The sequence below is a fragment of the Aethalodelphis obliquidens genome, unplaced genomic scaffold (assembly GCF_003676395.1).
Source record: "Aethalodelphis obliquidens isolate GAN/ISIS:26980383/991018 unplaced genomic scaffold, ASM367639v1 scaffold14, whole genome shotgun sequence".
In the NCBI taxonomy this organism is placed as follows: domain Eukaryota; kingdom Metazoa; phylum Chordata; class Mammalia; order Artiodactyla; family Delphinidae; genus Aethalodelphis; species Aethalodelphis obliquidens.
The window spans coordinates 33,082,186-33,106,366 of NW_020837958.1; the positions used below are offsets into that span (position 1 = coordinate 33,082,186).

Genomic DNA, 24,181 nt, shown 5'->3' on the forward strand with positions numbered 1-24,181 from the left:
TTAATTAGAATTGGATTATAGACTTAAGCCCAAAAGCTAAAAACTGTAAAACTTCTGAGAGAAAACATAGGAGAAAGCCTTAGTAACTTTGGGTTTAGAAAGATTTCTTAAATCTAATTCAAATTATTAAAAAAATTAATTAATTTGACTTCATCAAATTAAAAACTGCTGTTCTTTGGATGACAAAAATGAAAAGACAATCCACTAGCTGGGAGAAAATATTTGTAAACACATATCTGATAAAGGACTTATAACCAGAATTTTTATGAACTCTGACTAAATAGAGGGTTATAGTGTGTTCTCAGATCAGAAGACACAATATTCTAAAGCTATCAAATGTCTCTAAATTAATCAATTTTAAACTGTATCATTTATAACTGCACACACAAAAGTTGAACACCAGGGAATATATGTAGTGAAAATTGTACAAGATCACTACAACTACAAAACACCGACAGAAATTGCAGAAGTCTTTAGGAATGTATCATGTCCAGGGATTTGAAGACTGACTATTATAAATATGTTAATTTTCTCCAAATTTATCTCTGGAGTCAATGCAATACTAGTCATATGCCCAGAAAATATTTTTGTGGAAATTGATGAGTTGATTCTGTAAGTCATATGGAAATGCAAAAGGCCAAGAATATCAAACAATCTTGAAGAACAAAGTGGAGAATTTACTTCAGACTATGAAGATTTATTATAAAACCACATAATGAAAACAGCGTGATTCAGGTGCGAGGACAGATAAACCAGTGGAAATGAATAGAAGGTTCAAAAATGAACCTGCCTCATTAATGACAAAAGTGTCACTGCAATGAAGTGGGGGAAAGAGATGGCTTTTTAAATAAATGCTGCTGAATCAACTGGATAACAACATGGAAAAAAAATAAACACTCACCCTACCTCACAGAATATACAAAAATCTATCTTACGTTGGTCACAGACTTAATTATGAAAGATAAAATAATAAAGCTTCTATAACAGTGTTGTACAATAGAAATCCAACATGAGCCATGTATGTCATTTATAATTTTCTAGTAGCCACATTAAAAAATGTAAAAACAGACAGATGAAATTAGTCTTAATCATATGTTTAGCTCAAATTTCAAAAATATTATCATTTCAATGTGTAATCAAATATAAAAATATTAATGAGATCTTTTACATTATTTCATTCAAACTAAGTCTTCAGAATCTGGTGCATATTTTATACTTACAGCACATCTTGTTTCTTGTTTTTTTTTTTTTATATATAGCTCCTTTATTTGTAGAAAAGATTTGTGGAAAACAAGGTAAATTTTATAAAAATTACATGCACTCCCAAAATGAAACTCATCACTGGTGATAAATAAGTGACTGAAGTAATAACCAGTTTACCTGGGATGATTTGCCGGGATGCTAAAGGGGAGATATTACTTGGTACAGTCCGCTATATGCACCAAAATAATAGTTACTGACCTTTGAAATTTATGGAAAGAACCATACAAATCGTTTTCAGATATAACTTTAATTTTTGGAAGTATTTGAATGGTTTTTTAAAGTTTTTAAATATTTATTTATTTATTTTTGGCTGCGTTGGGTCTTTGTTGCTGTGCGCGGGCTTTCTCTAGTTGCGGTGAGCGGGGGCTACTCTTTGTTGCGGTGAGTGGGCTTCTCATTGCAGTGGCTTTTCTTGTTACGGACCATGGGCTGCAGAGCACAGGCTTAGTAGTTGTGGTGCATGGGCTTAGCTGCTTCGCAGCATGTGGGATCTTCCCAGACCAGGGCTCAAACCCGTGTCCCCTGCATTGGCAGGTGGATTCTTAACCACTGTGCCACCAGGGAAGCCCTTGAATGGTTTTAAACATGGGCTTGAATTTGTAAACACCTACAACTTTCCCCCACAAGGACTCCCAGCCCAAGAGTAAGCTGTGGCTTAACCAAACGGGAATGTCTGTGCTGTTGAAGGCCAGTGCTACTTTCCACGGAGGGGAACATCAACCCTTTTCTGGCTTGTTAGAACTTTCAAGGCCCTTATGTCTTTGATGCTGAGCATCTGGCCAGGGGCATTTTGTGAACCAGACAATGAGAGCTTCTTGGAATGAGCACATCTTGGTTTAGACAATACATTTTCAATAATTAAAGTGAAATGTAATCCTATCAAAAGAGAAAAGTTGAGTTGAATAGAAAAATATTTTATACAGCTTCAGTTTTAAAATTTAAATCCATTAACATAAATAAAATTAAAAATTCAATTCCTTACTCACACTAGCCCTATCTCAAGTGTGAAATAGTGGCTACCCTATTGGACAGTGCAATTCCAGAAGGTAACACACAACAGTATCTTTGTGACCTCAGGATAGGGAAGATCTCATAAACAGGATGTAAAAATCAACAACAATAAGGGAAAATATTGATAAATTTGGCTTTATTAAAATAAGTGCCTTTGTTTATCAAAAACACCTTTAGAGAGTGAAAAAGTTAGCGGAAGAGTGGGAGAAGATGTTTTATATATACATATATCTGACAAAGGACTTATATCCAGAATCTACACAGATTACAAACCGATAAGGAAAGGGCTGACTACATAATGAAAGTATGGACAAAAGACTTGAATAGAGATATCATACAAGAAAATATCTACATAAGCATGTGAACAGTAGTGCAACGTCATTATCAGGTAAATGCCAATTAAATCCATAAGATACCACCACACGTCCATAAAAATGGTGACATCAACAAAACAAAACAAAACAGAAACTATGGAGTGTTCTCAAGGATGTAGGTCAAGGGGAGTTCTCAGTTCCTGCTGGAGGGTATACACATTGGCACAACCACTTTGGAAAACCACTTGACAGTACCTACTAAAGCAAACCAATCACGCCTAACCCCAGGACCTAGCAATTCACTCCCAGGTACGTACTGACAGAGATTCTCTCTTCGCCCATACTCTAGCCAAGCTCACCTGAGCCCCCTCGACTAGACCTCAAACTTGGCCCGTAGCAACTAGGCTCTCAACACAAATAGTTTAGCCCACCCTCTTCTTCCTACACTGAAAGACTTAAACACTGGCAGTTTCTAACAGTTCAAGGCCACATCCCTAGGATGACCCAGTCCCCCTTAAAGTACCTGCCTGAGAAAACTCAAGACTGACAAATGAATTTACTGTTTGTTTTAGCCAACACCTGTCTGTAGCCTCCTGACCACACTTTCTTAGAGCCTTTACTAAAAAGGGCTTACAACTGTCAATGCTGCTTCTGTCCCTTTGGGATGTATATGTATCTCCTACCACTCAGGAGGACCAGAAAGCCAGTCCTTTCAAATGCAATCATCAGGAAGGATAGGGCCTCAGTCTCCCAGTTTCTGGGGGAGGATAGAATCCTAACTTCAATCACTGCCAGCTAACAGACCCAGCTGACCTAACCAGCATTTACACTAACCGACGGTGTAGAACTTTTCACTTCCCTGACTCTACTGAGATCCCACTCACCCCTCTCTCTATTCCCTCATTCTCCCTGTCAAACACCCAGCCACCTCTGGCAAAATCGAAGCTGAGTTCAGTTCATACTGAACTCTCTTACCTACTGTAACAATAAATTACTAATTAAACTCTGTCCTTACCACTTTAACTAGTATCTGGCTTTGTTTATCTTTGACAATACCCAACAGAAACACTATGTATAAGGGTGCTGAAAGCAGCATTCTTCACAATAAAAACAACTGAAGACAACCTAAGTGCCCAGCATCAGAATGCACCAGTAAAGAGTGTCATATTCATACAAGCGAATAAAATGAGGTGGTGGAAAAGAGGAAACCACTGCTACGCATATGGACATGGATACATCCCCCTTAACGTTTAGTGAAAGAAGCCAGGCACAAAAGAGCACATACTTGTATTAGTTTTCTATTGTTGTGGGAGCAGTGAACACGATAGCAGCTTACAATAGCACCTACTGATTATCTCATAGTCATGTAGGTCAGAAGTGCAGGCCTGGCTCCACTGGGTCCTCTGCTCAGTGTCTCCCAAAGCTGCAGTCAAGGTGTCCACTGGGTTGGGGTCTCATTTGCAGCTAAGGGTTCTCTTCCAGCTCATTCAGATTGTTGGCAGAATTCAGTTCCAGGTTGTAGGACACGGGGTCCGTTTTCTTGCTGGCTGTCAGCTGGTTGTAGCTCCTAGAGGCCTCCTGCTCATAAGTTCTCTCACTGCATGACAGGTTACTCCTTCGAGGCCAGCAGGACCATGTTTTTCTCATGCTTTGAATTTCTGACTTCGGGAAGGGCCCAGTCCTTGTTAAGGGCTCACCCGATTACGTTAGGCCTACCCATTTCCCTTTTGATGAACTCAAACTCAATTGTCTTGGAACTTAATTACAATTGCAAAACCCCATACCCTAAGCACAGGAGTGAGATCCACCATATTCACATTCCACCATACTCAAGAGGACGAGAGTACACAGGGCAAGAACATGGGAGGCAGGCAGCATGGGGTCCTCTCAGAATTTTGCCTACCACAAGACTGAATGATTCAAATTTATAAAGTCAAAAAATTGCAAAAATAATCTAAGACGACAGAAGTCAGATGGTACGCACTTTTGTTGGGTGGCACATATATTTGGGAAGAAGCATGAGGGAGTCTTCTGAATGCTGGTAGTGTTCTATATCTTGATCTCCAAGGTGATTACACAAATGTGCACTTTGCAAAAATTCATCAGTTTTGTACTTAATATTTGTGCATGTATTTTATACTGCAATAAATATTTTACACAAAAATTTTAAAAGAGAGGTTCTCAGGGTGCTTTGTTTAATTACATAGAGGAGCAATAATTAGCATTAAAATTGTTGGTATAAAATTGGCACTGGTAAGTGCTTGAAGTCAGTTTATGCCCCCAAGTAAAAGACTCTGAGAAGTTTATGTTTACCAATAATTTACCTGGCAAGGTGTGTTGTAAAAATGAGAAAAATTAAATTTCAGCTGGCTCTTTATTCAAGTGATCATAAATCTGAGGTATTTCCATTTGAATGAATTTTGAAAGTTTCTCACTCTCTGTTTCAATACTGTTTTCTCTCTCCATTGCACGAAGTGTGCAGGAAGTTAAGTGTAAAGTGAGCGCTGTGTGTGTGTGTGTGTGTGTGTGTGTGTGTGTGTGTGTGTGTGTGTGTATTTGTGATTGGTAGGCTGGGCGAGGGCAGGGAAATACAAGGAAACTAATGGGCCTTATCTGATAGGGTAGGTAAAATCTTTACATTCTTAGGATACTGACTTAAGAACACCTCAGAAACACAAAGCTCTTCTATGCGATGGGTCCAGGCACTATTTTCAGAGCTGGTCAGCTTTAACCTAATTCCATTCTGCACTCCCATTCTGTTCCAAGCTAAGGAAGTCACACCACTTCCTAATGAATATAAATGAATGCAGCCCTCCGTGGAAAATAAATCAGGAAAACACATTTACCCCAACTTATTCTAATCAGCACATACAGAAGTCATATAAATAGGATGTAAGTAAACTAAAGGCTAATCTCACTATGAATTTGATGCAAAAATCTTAAATAAAATATCAGCAAACAGAACAGAAAAGTATATTAAATAATAAGACACCATGACTGAGTGGTATTTATTTCAGCAATACAAGGATGGTTCAGTATCAGCGAATCCATTACATAATTCATACTATTAATTAAACTATGGAGCAAAAATCATGCAGTCATCTCAAATTGTGCTAACATTTAATAAAATTCAACATCCATTCATGATTTAAAATACTTTTAATAAAACAGGACTAGATGGCTATTTTCTCAAAATATATCTGGGTCAACCCAGAAGCCAGCACCATGCTTAAATGGGAAAACATTTAATGAGATGCATTCTCATTAAAGTTCAGAATATAATATAGAAACCATTATCACTACCTTAATATTGTTCTAGAGATGGTGGAAACCAAAGAAACTAGGAAACAGAATAAGTTAGTGCTACACAACTTAAAAACAAGAGGTAAAATTATCATTATTTGTAGATGTTATGACTGTATATTTGGGGAGGACCTAGGAGAAGTCATTGAAAAACATTTACAAGCAAAGAGAATTTAGTAAAAATGGATGGGTCAAAAATTACTATACAGAAATCAATAAATTTCATATACACACTAGTAGGAGGATAAAATGGAAAATATCTTATTTATAACAGCAACAAAAACAAACGTATCTAGTAATAAACTTAATAAATATGCAAGATCTGTATGATGTAAAGTTTAGAATATTCCAGAGGGTCACAAAAAAAGATATGGGCAAATGGAAAGGCAATCCATATCATAAGGTTGTAAATTCTCACCGAGTTAGTTTGTAAACTTAATCCCATAAAAGTACTCACAGGATTTTGGGGGTACATAGGCAAGCTAATGCTCAGTCCATACAGAATATCAAAGAAGCAAGAAGAGCCAGGAAAGTTTTGAAAGAGAAGATCAATAATGAAATACTCTTCCTACCAGATGGTAAAATACAGAATTTTTTAAATATATAAAGGAAAATAATCAAAACAGTATGGAACTGATACATAACAGACAACTCAATAGAATATAATAGATGGTGTGGAAATCAGCCCAAGTACAGGAATCTGATATATGATAAAGATGTCATCTCACATAAGAGAAGAAAAGATGAATATTCACTAAATTATTTTAGGATAACCAAAGAGACATCTAAAAAAAGAAGGTTGGATCCATAGCTCACATTTTATACTAGGGTAATTTCTTGATATAAACATATAAATGTAAAAAAATAAGAAACTTTGTCCATAAACTTAGAAAAAGTTCTTTCTGAATTATATTGTACAAAGCCCAGAAGCCATAAAATGGAAAATTGCTACAACTATTATATAAAAGTAAAATTTTATGTGGCAAAAATCACCATAAACAAAGTTAAACGCAAACAAGAAGCTGGAAAAAGTATTTGTAATTTATATCACAAGAAAAAAGCTAAGTTTCCCTTTTACAAGAGTCCCTACATATTATCAAGAAAAATACCAACAACCCAACAGAAAACTAGGTAAAGACAGAAACAACAGTTCACAGAAAAGGAAATACAAATGACTCTTCAGTGTATGAAGAGATGCTCAATCTGTAATCAGGCTGGTAAAGATTTTTTTTTAAAGTTGGGTAGCGCACTGCAGTGTAGGAATAGCACTCTCATGCTTTGCTGCTGGGGAGGGTGAAGCAGCACCACTTTGATGGAGGACAATTTGGCAATATCTATCAAAATTCTCAATTCACAGGTACTGTGTTCCAGCATTTCCACTTCTAGGAATTTATCTTAGAGGTAAATTCACACATATGCCAAATGGCCCAAGTTCTTCATTATTGTAGCACTGTTTGCAATAACAAAATTTTGAAATACTTAAGCTTTCCATCACAGGGGACTGACTGGCTACGTAAATTATGGTACATCTGCACAATGGAATACCATGGAGCTATGAAATGAAGGAGAAAGTTCTTTATGTACTAACACAGAATGATCTCCAAAATAAAATTAAAAGTTCAAAAAAAGTATGTACAATATGCTAGCATGTTATTATTTGTTCAAAAAAGAAAGAATATGATATGTAAATTTTCTCATATATTCATAAATTTTGTCTGGAAGAATGCCCAAGAACCTGATAATAGTATCTGTCATCAGGGATAGGACCTGGATGGCTCAGGGACAGACAGGGACAGGGATGGGAGATAGGACTATTCATTTTGTGCCTTTTGTACCCTTTTATTTTGAGCCATGTGAACGTATTATCTATCAAAAAATGCACAGCATGATTAAACTTTATGATGTAATAAAAAGGGTGTAGTTATACACCAGCCTGTCCATGCTAATCCTGAATTGGCTGAAAATAAAGTCTCTTGTTAATCTGTATAGCTTTCTGAGTAAAGCACCAAAAGAGAGAAATAATTTTTTGCTTGAAAACTGAAGTCCCAAAATAAAAGTTAAATGTTTTTAAAGTTTAAAGAAATAAAGAAAAAGTTCTCAACAATAGAGATGGTAGAATCAGTTTGTTTAAAGCAATCAAACAAATAGCAACAACAAAAAAGTGTTTACACTGTCTCTAAGGATATGAGAGATTATGTTACTTTTAAAAAATATTTCCTTATTGTTGAATTATTCTGATCTGTTGATATATTAATTAATTTTGTAATTTGAAAAATTATAATCGGATTTAAATATAAAAAAGCCTTAGGTCCCATTGGTAACCAAATATACATAAGTGTGTTTAAGCTAGTAATAAAAAAAATACAAGTTTAAAAGAGACACCATTTTCTTGACTAGTAAAATAGTAACACTGAAAAAATATGATACTGAATGCAGGTAACAGTGTGGTGAAAAGGGTATTCTCATTAATGGCGAAATATAAACTGGTACCTTCCCCTTGTTTTAATTGAAATTTACAACACACCGTTGTAAGAAATAACACAGAAAGAACCTATATAGTCTTTACCTGTACAATTCTCTTTTAAAAAACAATTTGTCAGTGTTAGTTAAGAATCTTAAAAAACTCACACTTTTCAACTAGTAATTCCATTTCTTAGAACCTATCCTAAAAAAATATAATTCAAAGAAGAGAAAAAGCTATATGCATAAAAATGTTCATTCAATACCATATATAAAATATAAATATATTCATATATATATGTGTTAAACGATAAGAAAATAGTTCATTAAATAATAACATAAACACTAGACAGAATATTCTACAGCCATTATATCACATTTCTGTAGACTATGAGGTAACTGGCTTAATAGCTATGATATAATGTTGCTTTAAAAGATAAAATTTTATGTATAATAGTGAAAAATATTCATATGGTCAATGAGTGGGAAAGTAGCGGAATTATGGTTGATTCTTTGCCTCTTCCAAAACTTTCTAGAACGTAATTTCAAATTTAATTTTTTCAGATTTTTTTCAAATTTTCTAAATTCAAGTTTTCCTACTTTTGTCAGAATTTAATTTGAGAAGCAAAAAGAGATGAAAGATGCCTGCTTGTTAACCCAGTAACTAATTGCCCGGCATGAACGGTAGACTTTTGTTAGGAGAGAGCCACTTACTTGCATCTTTCTCTGGAGAAGGAGGAGGGACCCCCTGCCCCAGACAGGTGCCATTGACCAGCTTCTCTGGGGGCTGGGCATTGCCCATGGGTGGCACCTTCCCCTTGGGGCTGCTGAAGAGGTCTTGCAGGTCCTTTCTTGGTCTGGATTCTCGGAGGAAACTCTCAAAAGATTTGTCTTTGAGTCTGAGGGAGGAAAAGAGTGAGGTCTTTTTCTTGGGATCCCTGGAAGCATCTGGGACGGTCTCTTGCAAACTCACTTTCTCCAGGAGGGTGGGGACATCTTCGATCTTGCTGCAGGGTGGGGACACGAGTGCAGGAAATGTCTTGGATGACTGGTTGGGCAAACTGTGGGTGCGGAGGGCAGGGTCAGGAGGGCTCGGGGCTGAGGGCTGGGCAGCCCTGGCGGCTGGGGGGCCCAGGGAGAAGAAGGCTGAGGCCCTGCTCGCTATGTCTCTCTTGGGGGACCGTTGGTCCCAGTCTTTACTGGAGCTGCTTTTCCGAAGGTTGAATGAGCGAGTGCAAGCGTGGGGTGGGCTGGTGGGCAAAGTCTTTGACTCTAGCTTGGCCCAGGCCTTTCTGCCATTGTCGGAATTGGGGAGGAGCGGCTCCAGGGACCTCCGGATGGCGTTGGCTATGAGCCGCAGCGGGGACTTGGGCGGGGCCACGCTTTGCTCCCTGGGAGTCCGTTCAGCTGGGGTCCTCATCTTCTCCTGAGCCTCTCTCTGGGCTGGTAAGGTCTCTCTCACTGCCCGAGGGAGCAGCAAGGGGCGGACTGGTTTCAGCACACCTCCTCCTCGGCCATTCTCGGGGCTTTTCTGGGAAAGTCGCACCCTGGCTTCCAGGCGCAAGCTCTTAGGGTTGGAGTCATTCCAATCTAGCAACCTAGTCTTCTGCTCCCGAGTGAGAAGCAGCTTCTTTAAGCCCGACTTCTTCTCCTCTGCCAGCTCTGACCTAGCCTCCTCTCCCCTCCTGGGTCTGGTACTCCCTTCTCCAGGGTCCTCTCCAGCCCTGGGAGACAGCTGTTGGTCTGGCGAGCACCTGTCCTTCCCTCCAATGGGGTGTGGGCCTCTGTGGATGCTTCTGGTACCCACAGGAGGGGCCTCTGCTTCCTGACTCCCATCAGAAGGCATCTCTGCAGGGCCGGATGGCCTCGAGCTTTCGAGGCCGTCTCCACCAGGCCTCACCAGGCAGTATTCTGTCTGCTCCAGCACCTGGCCATGAGCGATATGCAGGGGGATTTCCTTGGGTGGTCCTTGGGTTCTGGCTTGCCTCAGAAAGCCTGGGGTGGAAGGACTGAAATGACCTCTCGAGACCTGAGAAGGAGGGTTGCAAACTGTCACCTGGAAGGAACAGGCAAAAAGGAGCAGTGATTTTTAGAAGTTCCCAGCATTTATTTATATGAGGAACGCACATCTCAGTCTATAGCCCCCTCCCTTCCTCTCTCCAGATCTCGGATACCCAAAGTCAAAAAGAATTCTGCCTAGGATGATTTCAGAGGGCCACTCTTCCTTCTAAGTGGCTGCCTTGGGATGGGCTGGAATTGGCCCAGAACCCCCATATCACTGACCAGTCTTTCCTGAGCCTTAGATTAGGTGGGTAGGAAGCCAGAAAGGAAAGCAAAGTCACTGACAAGCTCCTGGGCCAGTGAGGGGACGGCTGGCCTGGTCCCTTGTGGGTGGCCAGGCACACAAGGAAGCTCAGCCATGGTCCCTACTAAAGGGCACATTCCACCCATAGGTATGTTCCTCCAACAACCGAGAAACCAAGGCTTCTTCTTTGGAGACCATTAAGGTGAGGTAGACAGCTACCCTTCTGGCTTGGAGCTGTGGTGGCAGGATAGCCTTTAGGATCTTCCAGTGACCCTTCAAAACCTGACTCATGCCTCTCACCACTGAGAAAGCAGCCATGTCTAGCATGCAGGAGCTTGGCCCTTGGCAAAGGGAGAATATAGAAGACTGGAGAAGGAGTGACTGTGCCCCAAGAGCTCTGGTCATGGGAGCTTCACAAGAGTCTGTACTTTTCTGTCTTAGATCTTCTACTTCCCAGAGCCTAGAACAAGGTCTGGCAGGTAATAGAGGCTTGATAAACCCATATTGAAGGAAAGAGTCCAACCATGACTGTCTCAGTGATGCCATTTTCTGTTCAAGGGGGTGTTGCTTCCAAGGTCCTCAGCTGCTACCAAAGGTACCCTGCGTTCTGTGCCTGCCATCCTACAGCTGCCAGCTCCTCTACCCCCTCTGTGAGGCCCTCAAGGGCAGAGCACAAGCCCTAGCAGCTCTGCATCCCACAGTCCAGCTCAGATCCCATGCCCTAGAAAGTCTGCTGAACGAGTGGGTGGCTGTGCCCTCCGTGGCTGAGAAGGAGCAGGGTGCACTTTCGTGGAAAGGACGAGTGAAGAGGTGTGGGGTGGACTCCTGACAGAGCATCCCTCTGGCCCTGGCTGTGCACCTGGGGTGACCCAAGGGTGCTGGGAATCCAGAGCTCAGTGTGGAAGTAGGAGGAGTACAGGCAGCTTGTCGTCCTCCACCTGTGCAGGGCCCTGAGGGCACTTACCTGAGGCGGGGAGAAGCTATCCAGAGCGTGCGGGACGCCAGCTGAAGAAGAAGACGGCAGAGAAGGCGAAGGCGAAGGGGAAGGAGAAGCTTCCTTTGGAGGCGCCATAGGTCTTTTGTTGTTCACTGGTGTCATATCTACCAAGGACAGAACACGCTCTCCATTACAGACTTGTAGCTTCCTTATTTTATCAGGAAAAGAGGAGGTTTTCAGTGAAGCTCCTCTCTATAGAGTCAGAAGGAGGAAGATGCCAGAGACGGATTCAGAGGCCCCGGAGCCCACTGCTTGGGACTTGGAAAAACAGGCATAGGAGTGTTGAACAGGCTCCTACGGGGGAAGTAGGTCCCAGGACGAAAAGTCCAAGAACCACTGTGTCTCACACACACGTGAGAATGTCCCCGAGAGTGAGAACAGGGGTCTCCAGGCTGTTTCCAGGAAATGGACATCTACCTCTAAGGTTTGCCCTAGAGCCATCGTGGTGGGGAGCTGGGGCTGCATTAAATCACTTAGTCGATAAACCACCTGAGGCCTCTTGCCGTAAGATGCACGCTGGACCATTCGCCACGGGCACAGACAGGAGAGGCAGTCACCGCCAAGGAAGCGGGCTCTTCCTCCCACGTGTGTGTCACGGGGCTCTCAGATGAGATGGTTAGTTTGAGATTTTAAGAGAACACAGGGGAGGGAGGTTATAATGAGTGTCAAATCATTTGAAGCATATGGAGTGGGGTTCGTGCCAAGCTCCTGTGGGTCAGGGAACAAATGAGAGCCAGTGCATGTGCTGTCCTTCTCGACGGGAGAAAGGAGTGTGGCCAGGGCCGAGGATGAGCCTCACCCTGAACTGTGGGAGCTGAACCCAATTAGTCTAGTTACAGCAGAATTCCGACAGATGTCGCCTATAAGATCAATCTCATTCCCTCTCTCATGAGTGCACACACACATGTGCGCACACAGACCCCCCTAGTAACCTTAATCTAAACTCTCGAGCATTTTGTTTCCCTCTTGGACCGTTTCAATAATAGGTCCTCAAAGGGATTCAGGAGACACCATCCTCACTTCCGGATTTGCCCACTCAATGTCTGACCCTTCAGCCCAGCCAGCTCTCCTGTTAGCCTTCCTGGCACATAAAGGCTGTTCCGCAGAGACTTCCCAGGACCACTGTCTCTAACGACCCACTCCTGTCAGACTTCCTGCTTCTGGCGGCTCAGCTGACCCACTTCCCTTTCCCTCCAAGGTGTCCAGCCTTCAGATTTCAGCTTGTCTCTAAACACAATCCCCGGGCCTCAGTTTCCCCAAAGCTTTGGCTGAGAGGTTCCTCCTCTGGGACCCACCCAGGCCAGGCTAAACCCAGGCCTCACTCCAAGAGGAGTTCCTTCCAGACCCGTGTGCACAGCGGAGCCACACAGGGGGTTGTCAGCACTCCGTCCTGCTTTCCTCTTACAAATGCAGGCACGTTAGAGCTTGCGTCCCAGGCCTGGGCTCTGAAAAGCTGGCCACACACACCATCGGCAAGCTCCCCAAGGGAAGCGCTCCAGGGGAAAAGGTAACTTGGGGGAACAGATCTGAGGGCGGCAGGAAGGAGCTGCTGGGGACAAAGGCTACTGGCTGCCAGGAGCTGACGCTGGGTGGGGGGGTGGGGGCGGCTGGCCGGCCTGCCTGTCACCCGAACCCCCTTCTCAGCCCCCAATTAGATGGTTCGAGCCTAAAAAGGCAAAAGTTGTGAGCCAGTTGTTGCCTTGCTTCCTGTCCTCAGCTTGCCAAATTCCTGCTGAATTCCTTCCCCTCTTCTTCCTGGCCCCCTCATTCTCCTCTCTCTGCCACCTCCTGAATCAAACTCCTGAACTTGTCCCAAAGTCCCCTCAGCTCCACAGACTGCCTTTTTGTTCCCCCGAGGAGCGATCCGGGAACCCTGCTACACAGAGCCAGGACACCTTGGGAGCCAAGCTGATAGGAAAGCCTTGGGGTTCTCAAGGTCATGACCTGGGAGCTGCCCCCCTCTCCTGTGTCTAATCCCCAACCCCACCCAGCAAGTGGGATCTCTCTCCACACGTGAGCCTCAAGACTGTCTTCAGGATAGAAATTGGGGGCAGGGGGCTTGAGGAGGTGGGGGAAGCAAAACACCTGCCACTCAAGCCACTGCCTGGGAGGTGGGCAGTGCCTAGGAATGGAAGGGGAGGCCGGAGCCCAGCTGACAGGTGATGGGAAATTTCACCCACCTGAGGCCTTTGGCTTCCCTCAGAGGATGGTAAAGGGGAGCCTGGGACCCCACCCCTGTCACACCCACACCAGCCACCTGACACAGTGAGTTACGTAACCCCTCAGTTTCATCTGAAAAATGGGAACCCTAGTGCTGTTTCATGCGGAAGCTAAAGAAATAAAATGGGATAAAAAGAGGTGCCCAGTGCCAAGCACAAAGTAAATGCCACATGCTAGCCAAATGCTCATTCCATCCCCTCCCTTCCTCCCACGCACATGAGTGGTGCCCAATACAGGCACCGCTAAACGGCTGACCTGTTCCGGGGGGTAGGAGGTGCTGCCAGGATGCCTCTAACTCACGGCCCACAGGCTTGGTTCTCATTGACCAACTCAGGTCCTTCTCGCCCTTTCTTGTTTTGCTTGAAACCTCAGCATGGTCCAGCCAGGTCTGCCCTGCCCTCTGCAGGAGCCTCAGTCCTGGGTGCCACTGGCCCGTCCAGTCCCATTGTGCAAAGGAGGTCGATGAACAGATCAGGGTCTGGATTACAGCTCCTCCCATATCCCTCCTGGGTCAGCTGCCTCTTCTCTGGTCCTCTGGCCCTTCCAGTCCCATTGTGCAAAGGAGGTCGATGAACAGATCAGGGTCTGGATTACAGCTCCTCCCATATCCCTCCTGGGTCAGCTGCCTCTTCTCTGGGTACTCTGGCAATGGAGGCCTTTCCCTTGATCCTAGAGGTCATTCTGGTGAGTATGGTCAGCTGGGTGAGGGCGATAAGGGCAGGCACGCAGCCCCCTCCATCCTCTTGCCTGGGGCTGGGGCCAGAGCCAGCCTTAACAGGGCAGTGAAGGAATAGAGGAGTTGGTGTGCCCCAAGCTCTGCTCCCTCCCACAGGACCAGCCTTGCCCAATGGGTTTCCTTTTGGGCAAAATGAAGATGACCAAAAAGATGGCTCTGAGGGTTTTCACAAAGACTGGGATTCCAGGGTGCAGCTCCCCAGAACTTGGAGCTTAGGCAATACTCAAATCCTCCCAAAGTCTTGGAACACCCTCTAGGGGCTGCAGCCTGCTCAGGCCTAACCCACGTTCTCTATTTGTTCCTGCACTGAGTTCAACTCAGTTCAGCCAGCTTGGTCCCTGGTTCTTTAGTTTGTTCATTCATTTGTTCGTTCATTCATTCATTCATTCATTCATCCACTTATTCATTCGTTCTGCAAGCAAGGACTGGGTGCCCCTTCTGCACCAGGCTCATGCTAGGCACTAAGCCCATAGAAATGATTCAAACTCAAGGCCTGCCCTCATACCAGCTTTTACATGCACTTGAGAACCCACGCCTGATACTCCTGGGATAACTAAAGACACAGCTGAGAAACCACGCCGCTGGTTAGCAGTCCCCTCTCTCCTGCGCCTCCTCCAGCACCCACACCCTGCTGTGAGGGTCCCCCGCCAGACTCCCTGCTCTCACTCCAGATCTCACTCTCACTTCTTGAGGGCGGGGCTGGGCCCCTTGCACTGGTGGCACTCAGTGAAGTCAGCTGGAAGAACTGGATGGAATCTGCACCCAAATGGACCCATCCACAGAAGCAGAATTCCCATGACTGGGGAGGGGCTGAGGTGCGGAGTAAATGAGACGCGTGGGAAAGGCCTGCCCCAGGCCTTCGGGAAACGGTGATTCCCTCCTTCCCCTCGCCTTCGCTGCCTGGGATCACACAATGGTTCAAGAGTCATTTTAGGTTGTCCCCAGGTGAAGTGGCCGACTCAGGTGTGCCCTGGTCCTGTTCCAGAAGTGCCCATTGTCCCAGCCTGGCCCGAGTGAAAAGGGCCGCAGGTCTACGGGTTGCAGAGAATGACTCACTGGCCAGGAGTCAGCGTTGACTCAGCAGGCAGGAGTCAACTAAATTAGCACGCTATTCCATCTCCAGTGTTTCTTTTAAGAAGCCTTCATCTAACCCCAGGTTTTCCTGGGTCTACCCCTCCTACAGCAAGGTCCGGAGAGGGAGCATGGGGGCAGGAGGAGGTGGAAGGCAGCGATGGACTTGGGATCAGATAAAGAGCCCCTGCCCCCTCTCAGGATTGGAGAGATGGAATCTCTGCTCTGTAACTGGGGCAGCGCCAGGAACATGCTGGCCCTGGGACGCTGCGCAACCGGGCACGCGGTCACTGCGCCCCCTAGTGGGAGTCCACTGCCTTGGCACCCGCCGCGGGCCCTGGTCCTCACCCACCTGCTCTTCCCTGGGATGCGGGACCATAACCCCCTCAGAAAAAGGAGCAGCGCGGTGTGTATTTGTGCGTTTGTGTATGTGCGTGTGTGCGATGTGTGTGTGTCTTCGGATTCCTTCATTGCTTTGCCCACTACTGCACGAAGTCAAGCTGATGCCCCCAGCCCAACTCCAGTGTACTGAATCAAAGTGTATAGAGCCCTCAGGTCTCAGTTTCCTCATCTGCGTTTCAAGAAGATTGGAGCGGATGGCTGCTAAGGTCCCTTTCAAGTGCAATTGTAGAGTTCTAAGGCCCTGTGACTCCAGAGTGGGGAGCTGGGGAGGCAGAAGAAAAAGTAGCAAATCCCTTGGAAAGTGCTTCCTCTAGTGAGCAGTGGAAATAGTCCAACAGTACATTTCTTTCCTTGCCCCTCACATCCAGGAGGCCAGTTCAGAGAGGACATGTGAGGAGTGAGAACAGCTGCCCCTGGGAATTCATCAGACAGCTCCTGCCCCCTCCCACCCCCCAGGGAGCTCATGACTCACTCGACTGGAATTTTCTTCTCCCGCTCTGGTATTTGCTGGGAGTTGGAAACTGGAAGCTGTTGGCCCTCTGCAGAACTGTGGTGGGAAAAAGAAAGAGGGAGAGAAGATGGGGAGGGAGGAAGAGTCTGTTAAACTCTTTTTTTTCTTATGGCCCAGTTACCAAAAGTTAGTAGACTAATGGTCATAATTGACTGAGCCCCTTCCTTTCCTCAGACCGAACCATCCTGTCCCTATGACACAAACTTCCAACTTTTCATTCATTCACTCATCAAATTGTTTTGAGACCCTGCTATGGGCCAGGTACTGCCCTCTTTCAGAAAATATCTCAAATTATGAGCCATCATTCTAACTCACCCATTGTTAATAAGCATGTGTGCATGCATGTTTATATGCATACATGTATATACATATGTCCGTATATACACAAGCATATACGACACGTTCATTTTAAGCAGAGCAGCTCTTTGGAGCTGAAGTCTCCCATCAAAGCCCCAAATGTGTCATAGATGAACCAGAGCTGCTCTCATCGAAGCCTGGAAGCTTCAGAAAGCTCCACCCTCTCTCTACCCCCAGAGCCCCCAAAACCCTTTGGGAACAAGTTTTAACTGAACTCCTGGACACTCCATGGCCACAACCCCTCCTCTTGGCCTGCTTCCGACGGAAACACATTTGCAGGATGCCGTGGGCTGCGTTATGAAGACCCTTTGCCCAGCTGGGCCTTGAGAATCAGCTGAGCAAAATTAACATCACAGGCAGAAGAAATGGGTCTTAGCCATTTGGGACCTACGAGTGGGGTGTAAATGTACCCCGCTCCCACACTGGGCCCTCAGATTTGGCCTCAGGCTCCAGGTCTCCGTGGTGGTTCCATCATGGCCGGAGAGAAAGACGGGGCAAGGCACACCTGAACGGCTCCCACACGTGGGACCAGGAGGTGTGGAAGGAAAGGAAGCCCGCAGGACTGATGTGGGCGTGGAGAGTGGGTGGGGAAGCTTTGAACACAGCTGGCCCTGCCCGCCCTCTGTCTGCAGGAAGTCCTAGATTCCACTCCCCGCCAGGGCTCAGAGCTGCTGTCAGCTCTTAGCAGCCAGGCTGTGGAGCACAGGCGTCCACCCGACCTGGGGGCTTCCTTTCCTCAGCAGGAGGTCGTTCAGCTCCTGAGCTCCTTGGCTCCCCTCCCGTATCAATTTGGAGAGCTTTGCTCCTGCTGTGTCTGGTCTGGCGGTTCCCCATCCCACAGGTCTGCAGTCATAATCAAGCTCACGGGTTTGAGGGGGAGGAGCCTATGTGGATAGGTGAGGGTGCCATCTCCCTGTCTCCCCACTGCAGCATGAACAGTCTACGTACAATGTAGGGCCACTTCCCCCTGCCAAGTGCAAGTCATGGATGTTTTACATAAGGAACAAGCACAGCTGATTCCTGCAGACCAGAGTTAACCTCTTCATCACCTAATGGAGAAATTACTCAAGAAACACAGAAGAGTGCCAGAAGCTCTTACTGCTTCTCCTTGGTTCTTAACTTTGTGGAATGGGATTTATTAGAAATGGTTAAAATTCATGAGAGGTTTTCCATCACTGGTGTTTACAGGGCGTCCATGCACACATTTTTACCACAACAGGAATAGAGTGGGTAGTCATGATTTGATCCGGTAATTTTGAGCAGAGTAAAGCAGGGCTGTTCCCTTCTTTTTAGTTTATAGTATATTTATTTAATGTGTTTATATTTGTTTTAAGGGAGTACTTTTGGAGATCTTAGTGTATGACTCTCTGCAAAAGGAGTAAGAGGGTAAGTATTGTGACACAGGGTGCTGATGACATCATTTTATTAACAATAAATGTCCTCCATAGGCCATTGGACCATCCTGTTATCAAATTATTGCCAGAAAAAAAATGGATAAATACCGATTTTTCTAAACCAGAATAATTTAAGGGCAGATTCCCTCCTAACTGTAACTGGTTTATGTCCAAGAACCCAGTGCACTAGATCAATTCGTTTAGTTGTTTAGGCGTGCATTTTATAACTAATGCATCCAAGCAGGCCTCTAGGAAGCTGCTCTTCTGCGATTCCCAAAGCGCAGGACGTGGCCCTCCTGCCTGGAGGCATCTGGGGTGCTTCCATAAACGCAGATACTGGTCCCCACTCTAGACCCAAGGCATCTGAATCTCTGAAGGAGGGAACCTAGGAATCTGCCTCTTAAGCAGGATTTTTACGAACCACTAAACTAGGTGTTTTAGGGGAGCATTACTGAGCATTTTCTATGGCCTCTATTACACAGGGCTCAGTTTCTGTTTTAAACCATCATGGTGGGCATGCTCTATGCTAAAGAACTTTGAGGAGGGGATACGTTCCTTGATGAGCTGTGGCAGTCCCAGAGTCTTTTCAAAGGTGGTAAAACATATACAATATAAAAATCACCATTGTAACCACCTTTAAGTATAGGGTTGAATGGCATTAAGTACATTCACGTTGTGCAAACATTAATTCCATCCATCTCCGGAACTTCTTCATCCCACTGAAACTCTGTCCCCATTAAACAATAATCCCCATCCACCCTCTTCCCCCAGCCCCTGGTTATCACTTTTCTATACTTTCTGCCTCTGTGACTTTGACTATTCTGGGTGCCTCATAGAAGTGGGATCATACAATACTTGTCCTGGCTTAGTTCACAGTTCACTTAGCATAGTAACTTCAAGTTTCATCCATGTTGTAGCATGCGTCACAACTTCATTCCTTTTTAATGCTGAATAACATTCCATTGTGTGGAGATAGCACAATTTGTTTATCCATTCACCTGTTGATGGACATTTGGGTCACTTCTCCTTTCGGCAATTGTGAAAAATGCTGTTATGAGCACGATGTACAAACCAGGCATCTTTTTAAAGCAACATCCTGGTCTTTTTCGGCATGCCCTCGGCTAAGCTCCGAGTCATTTATCCAGGTGAAAATGGTGATGAACAAAGCTCCGTGACACCCACAACATGATGTCAACCCTACACTATCTGGTAAAGTGATGGACTCACCACAACCAGCAACACGAAACACAGAGCTTAGACTATGCCAGCGATTGTAGCCTTACAATGTGGTCTGCTTGGCAGTGATGGAAATCATGATGGATAAAGACAAAACCAACAGAAGATTGCTTGAAAGTCGTGAGGTCTATTCACTTCTCTGTCTACTATGTTTCTTATTCTGGAATTAAACTGGACTGTGAAACAAAATGCTTTAGCCACACGGCCTTGATCTCTCCACCTAACCCCATCCCCCTGGGAGAAGTTCTCTAGCTGAGTCATGTTTTGCTGTCATGCTCTCACCTGCCAGCAAAGGATGCTGCACGAAACAGCCTTGGGAAAACTATTGCTGCATTTTCTGCAGAGCCCATTGTTCAAGACACGACCAAACACACCTCTCAATATCATCTATTTGACATGAGCTGGAAGATTTCCATAGGGTGAAGCATTAGGAAAAGTGGTACCGGCTCTGAGACCGGCTGCAAACCAATGTATTTTTTTTCCTTGTGAACAGTTGGAAGTAATTGTCTGTTTCCATTTGAACTCTAGCTGCCAGAAAACTCAGAATCAAATTTATGATTCCACTAGAGCAACTGTTTAGGATCATGGTCTGCCTCTCTGAGGTCTATACCTCCTAAACTGGTTTTCCCTTTCATGTATATATCTTTAGGCTTTATCTTTCATATATATAGACACACAATTTTGTTTTATGTCTTTCTTGTAAGTTGCCTAAAATCCTCTGACAGTCTGAGGAGAAAGGAGAAATGGAGGGAAGGGATGAAAGGTGGGCAGTCTTCGTATCTATAAATGAGGAGGCTGGAGCCCAGGGTGATGGAGAGGCCAGCAGTACCCAAGACTCTGTCCACTGCCTGTGCTAAGCCTCTCTGGACAGCACTACAAACGGTACTTAGCAAATGTGTTTTAATGGCAATTTGTCCTTTTTAAAAACAGCTCACATGAAAGGGTAAATCCAGAGTTTACAGGATTCTGGCCCCAGCCCTGGTCTTCCTGTGAAACCATCACTCGTAAGAACATTTCTAGGTTCATGTGGCAGTTCTGCTCTCGGCCACCAGAGGGAAGCGCAGGACAAGTAGAGCTGCGGCTTTCCCCGGGCAGCTAAGGCCATTGGTCCTGATGATGGCAAGCTGCTATTAACCTGTTTCTTCCCACCCACAGGTCACTAGTTGCCCTTGACTAAATCAAAACATTCAGTTCAAGGCCCTTTATTAAAACAAGCCGGAATGCTAAAGACAATGGCTTCTTTGGGTGTGCAGCATCCAGCACTGGGCCACACCACTTACTAAGCTGTGTGAGTCCTTGGGAAAACACTCAGTCCATTTGAACACCTGTAAAATGGGCTTCATGCTACTTACCTCACATGGTCATCCTGAGGATGAAATGGGGCCGTGTACAGGGAAAGCCCTGGCCAATACAGGCACTCAGTGATACGGCATTTGTTACTGCGCATTCCACAAGTCACCAAGCACTGGTAGTGGCCCTGTGCTGCCCCCTGGTGGCACCAGAGAAACTGTGCTGCTCAGAGAGGTGTGTGGTCCAACAGCAGCTGAGCCCACCTCCTTTTCCCTCACGGGCTATGGAATGCCAGAGGGCCCCTCACAGATATTCAGAGGACGCTGCTCCAGGAAAGAGGGTGCTGGGGCCCCCTTATCTCTGCCTGTGACACATAGCCAGCCAGCCCCCTCTGCCTCCTTCCCACTTGAGATTCCAAAGCTGCCCATGGAGAGGGAGGCTGGGCCTGGGTCCAGTCCCCTCATCCCCACTTGTACCCCGGCCCCCAAAGGTCTCAGCTCCACTGCCTCTGAGCCTGAGGGCCAGGCCTACTGTCACGTGGTCCTCCATGAGGAAAAACCGTCCATGGGGGTCCCTGTCCCCCCTGCCCCCTTCCACCCCCATGTCCCAGGATCACGCAAGCCCGTCTGTCTGTCCCGCCCAGGCAGGCCCTCTGCTCACCACGCACAGCTTCAGGCTCCTCGAGGCCACGTGGAGAGACTGCCCTGGGCAGGGCCTCCCTCAGGGAGCTGTGCTGGGCGAGGGGCTTCAGGAGGGGTGAGGGTCGGGGTCCCTGTCGCCGGGGTCTTTCGTCCCAGGGCTCTGCACTGGAGGCCTCACTGACACCACGGTCTACCTCTTCGTCCGAGCTGGGAGGAGGAAGGAAAGAGCAGGTGAGCAAGGAAGCCTGCCATCCCGGCCGCACTGTGCCCTGCCCGTCGCTGCCCTCCAGCAGGCAAAGGGGTTCTAGGGCAAGGGCCACGGGTTAGTTACCTCTATGCCTGGCACCCAGTCTCTGGCTTTGTTATGGGCTGACCCATGCCCCGCCCCCCAAATTCACATGAAGTCCTAACGCCTAGTACCTCAGAATGTGACTGCTTTGAGAAACAGGGTCTTTAAAGAGGCAATTAGATTAAAACGAGGTCATTAGGGTGGGCGCTAATCCCATCTGACTGGTGTCCTTACAATTTTCCTTACAAGGAAATTTAGACACAGGCATACGTACGAGGAAAATGCCACATAAACGAGAAGACCACCATCTACAAGCTGAGGAGAGGGGCCTGGAACAGAATCTTCCCTCATGGTCCTCAGAAGGAACCAACCCTGCTGACACCTTGATCTTGAACTTCTAGAACCGTGAGAAAATAAATCTCTGCTGTTTAAGCCACCCGTCTGTGGTTCTTCATGGCAGCCCTAGCACGCGAATGCAGGCAAGTTCAGATCAGAGCAGGTGAAAGAGGCCCAGAGATGTACAATGAAGTATTCATGTGAAGGCTGGTCCTCTCATCCTCACCGTCCCCGAGCAGGACTCCTGAGCTCTCTGGGGTAGAATGAGCTCATCATTAGGACTTGGGCCTAAAACGTCAGGCATTTAAATACTGCTTGCTTCCCTTGGGAGTAGATGAGGGAATGGAAAAGACTACAGAAAAGAATGCGTGGGGGGATATTTAACCTGGGTCTGAAATAGCCATCAGGAATTCAGGTGGTGTGGGAGTGGAAGCGGGGTGTCCTAGGTAGTGGGGACAGCTCAGCACAGTCCTGGGGTGGGGAAGCACAGAACCTATTGGCTAGTGACATTTTCATGAATATATATATTTCTCTCTCTCTTTCTCTCTCTTCCTCTCTATGTCCAGCATGCTTCTTTGTGTGAGGGCACTGCCCCTTGTCCATCTGTGAGCTTTGGTGGGCCATCTGTCCATCAGCCTGCCCAAGCCTGCCACTCACAACAGCACCCCGGGCCAGTTCATCGATTAGCCCTAATGTAATGTTAGTACCAGTTGGAGCCCAACCTTGAAATCTTGATATGTGGACATGAATCTATGGATGTAGGCTGAGGCCCCCAGCAGCCAAGAGTTCCACATACGGGCCTCTCCGTGGATGGCTATAGATCCAACATATTTGCCTTTGTTACTTAAGCTTCTTTGGGTTGTTCTACACCCTTGACATGTTAATTCTTTGATCCTGACAACTCCCTACGGATTATCCCATCTTACAGATGGGGAAATGGAGGCACAGAGAGGTCACACTGCAAGTGAGCGGGGGTAAGACCAGTTCCCGAATGCTGTCCCCTTGCCCAACCCATCCTGCCCCCGTCCTGCGGCAGCAGGAACGTACCTGCTGTCGTCACTGGTGACCAGGACACGCACAGCCAGCACGTCCTGCCCAACCACTTCCTCCCCGGGGCTGATCCTCACTGACGTCCACTCAGAGGGCAGGCGGGAGGCGACTCCGCCAGCCACATCCCCGTGCTCGAGCTCCGGGACACTCTTGGGCTTCTTGGGGGAGGTTGGTTCATCTGTTGAGAGGAGAAGAGGGTCTAGAGAGATGGTGGGTATGGACCGCCCCACAGGGCGCCTGCCCTTCCTCCAGAGGCTTGGGTGGACACTCTAAGATGGACCTCATCCACCGTGCCATCACTGGATCCCCACCACTTAGCCCACCGGACAACCCAGCATTTAGAGCACATGTCTTGGGTGCAGGGCACGAACGTACACGCTGTCTGACTTAAGAGTATAGGAGGGTCTGTAATGTCCATAGGTCCCACCCCAGGTCCACCAGCCTCTGCATTGCTGTTATCAGAATCACAATGTCCAATGTGTCACTAAACCCAGTGGTAACTTCTCATTTCTCATCTTACTTGACACACCAGAAGCCTCTGACCCCGCTGATCACTCCTTCCTTCTAGAAACAGCCCTTCTCTCAGCTTCCAGGACAGCACAACCTGGCTGCCTCCTCCCCACTGGCTACCTCCTTCTCCCTTTGTTTCTTTCACTGGTTGCCCCCGCCCCACCCCGTGACCTCTGAGCACTGGAAGGTCCCAGGACTGTCTTTGAACCTCTTCTCTTCTCATCTCCACTCATGTCCTTGATGATCTCATCTGGTTTCAGCCTTAAATAACCCTAGACAACAATGACTCACACATCTCTCTCTCCAGCCTGGACATTCCCCTGAATCTAGACGCGTATACGCCACCGCTTACTTGGCATCTCCAGGTGGATGTCCAGTAGACACATCACGCTCATGCCCATGGAATTCTCCATCTCTGCCTCTCCCCAAGCCTGCCTCCCGCATGGCCCTCCCATCTTGGTAAATGGCAACTTGGGCCTTCAGGT

The 24,181-nt window shown here is 46.3% G+C and overlaps 1 protein-coding gene across 12 annotated transcripts in view; it reads right to left on the reverse strand.

Moving 5' to 3' along the window:
• MICAL2 (microtubule associated monooxygenase, calponin and LIM domain containing 2) overlaps positions 1 to 24,181 on the reverse strand; it is a 219,427-nt gene that overhangs the window by 42,774 nt on the left and 152,472 nt on the right. For all 12 annotated transcript variants that reach the window (XM_027115371.1, XM_027115361.1, XM_027115362.1 and 9 more), the window contains 5 exons: positions 23,184 to 23,364; positions 21,531 to 21,718; positions 16,555 to 16,629; positions 11,621 to 11,757; positions 9,066 to 10,407 (listed from right to left, as the gene is read on the reverse strand). In XM_027115371.1, the coding sequence (XP_026971172.1) occupies positions 9,066 to 10,407; positions 11,621 to 11,757; positions 16,555 to 16,629; positions 21,531 to 21,718; positions 23,184 to 23,364 (1,923 nt within the window). The remainder of the gene's footprint in view (positions 1 to 9,065; positions 10,408 to 11,620; positions 11,758 to 16,554; positions 16,630 to 21,530; positions 21,719 to 23,183; positions 23,365 to 24,181) is intronic.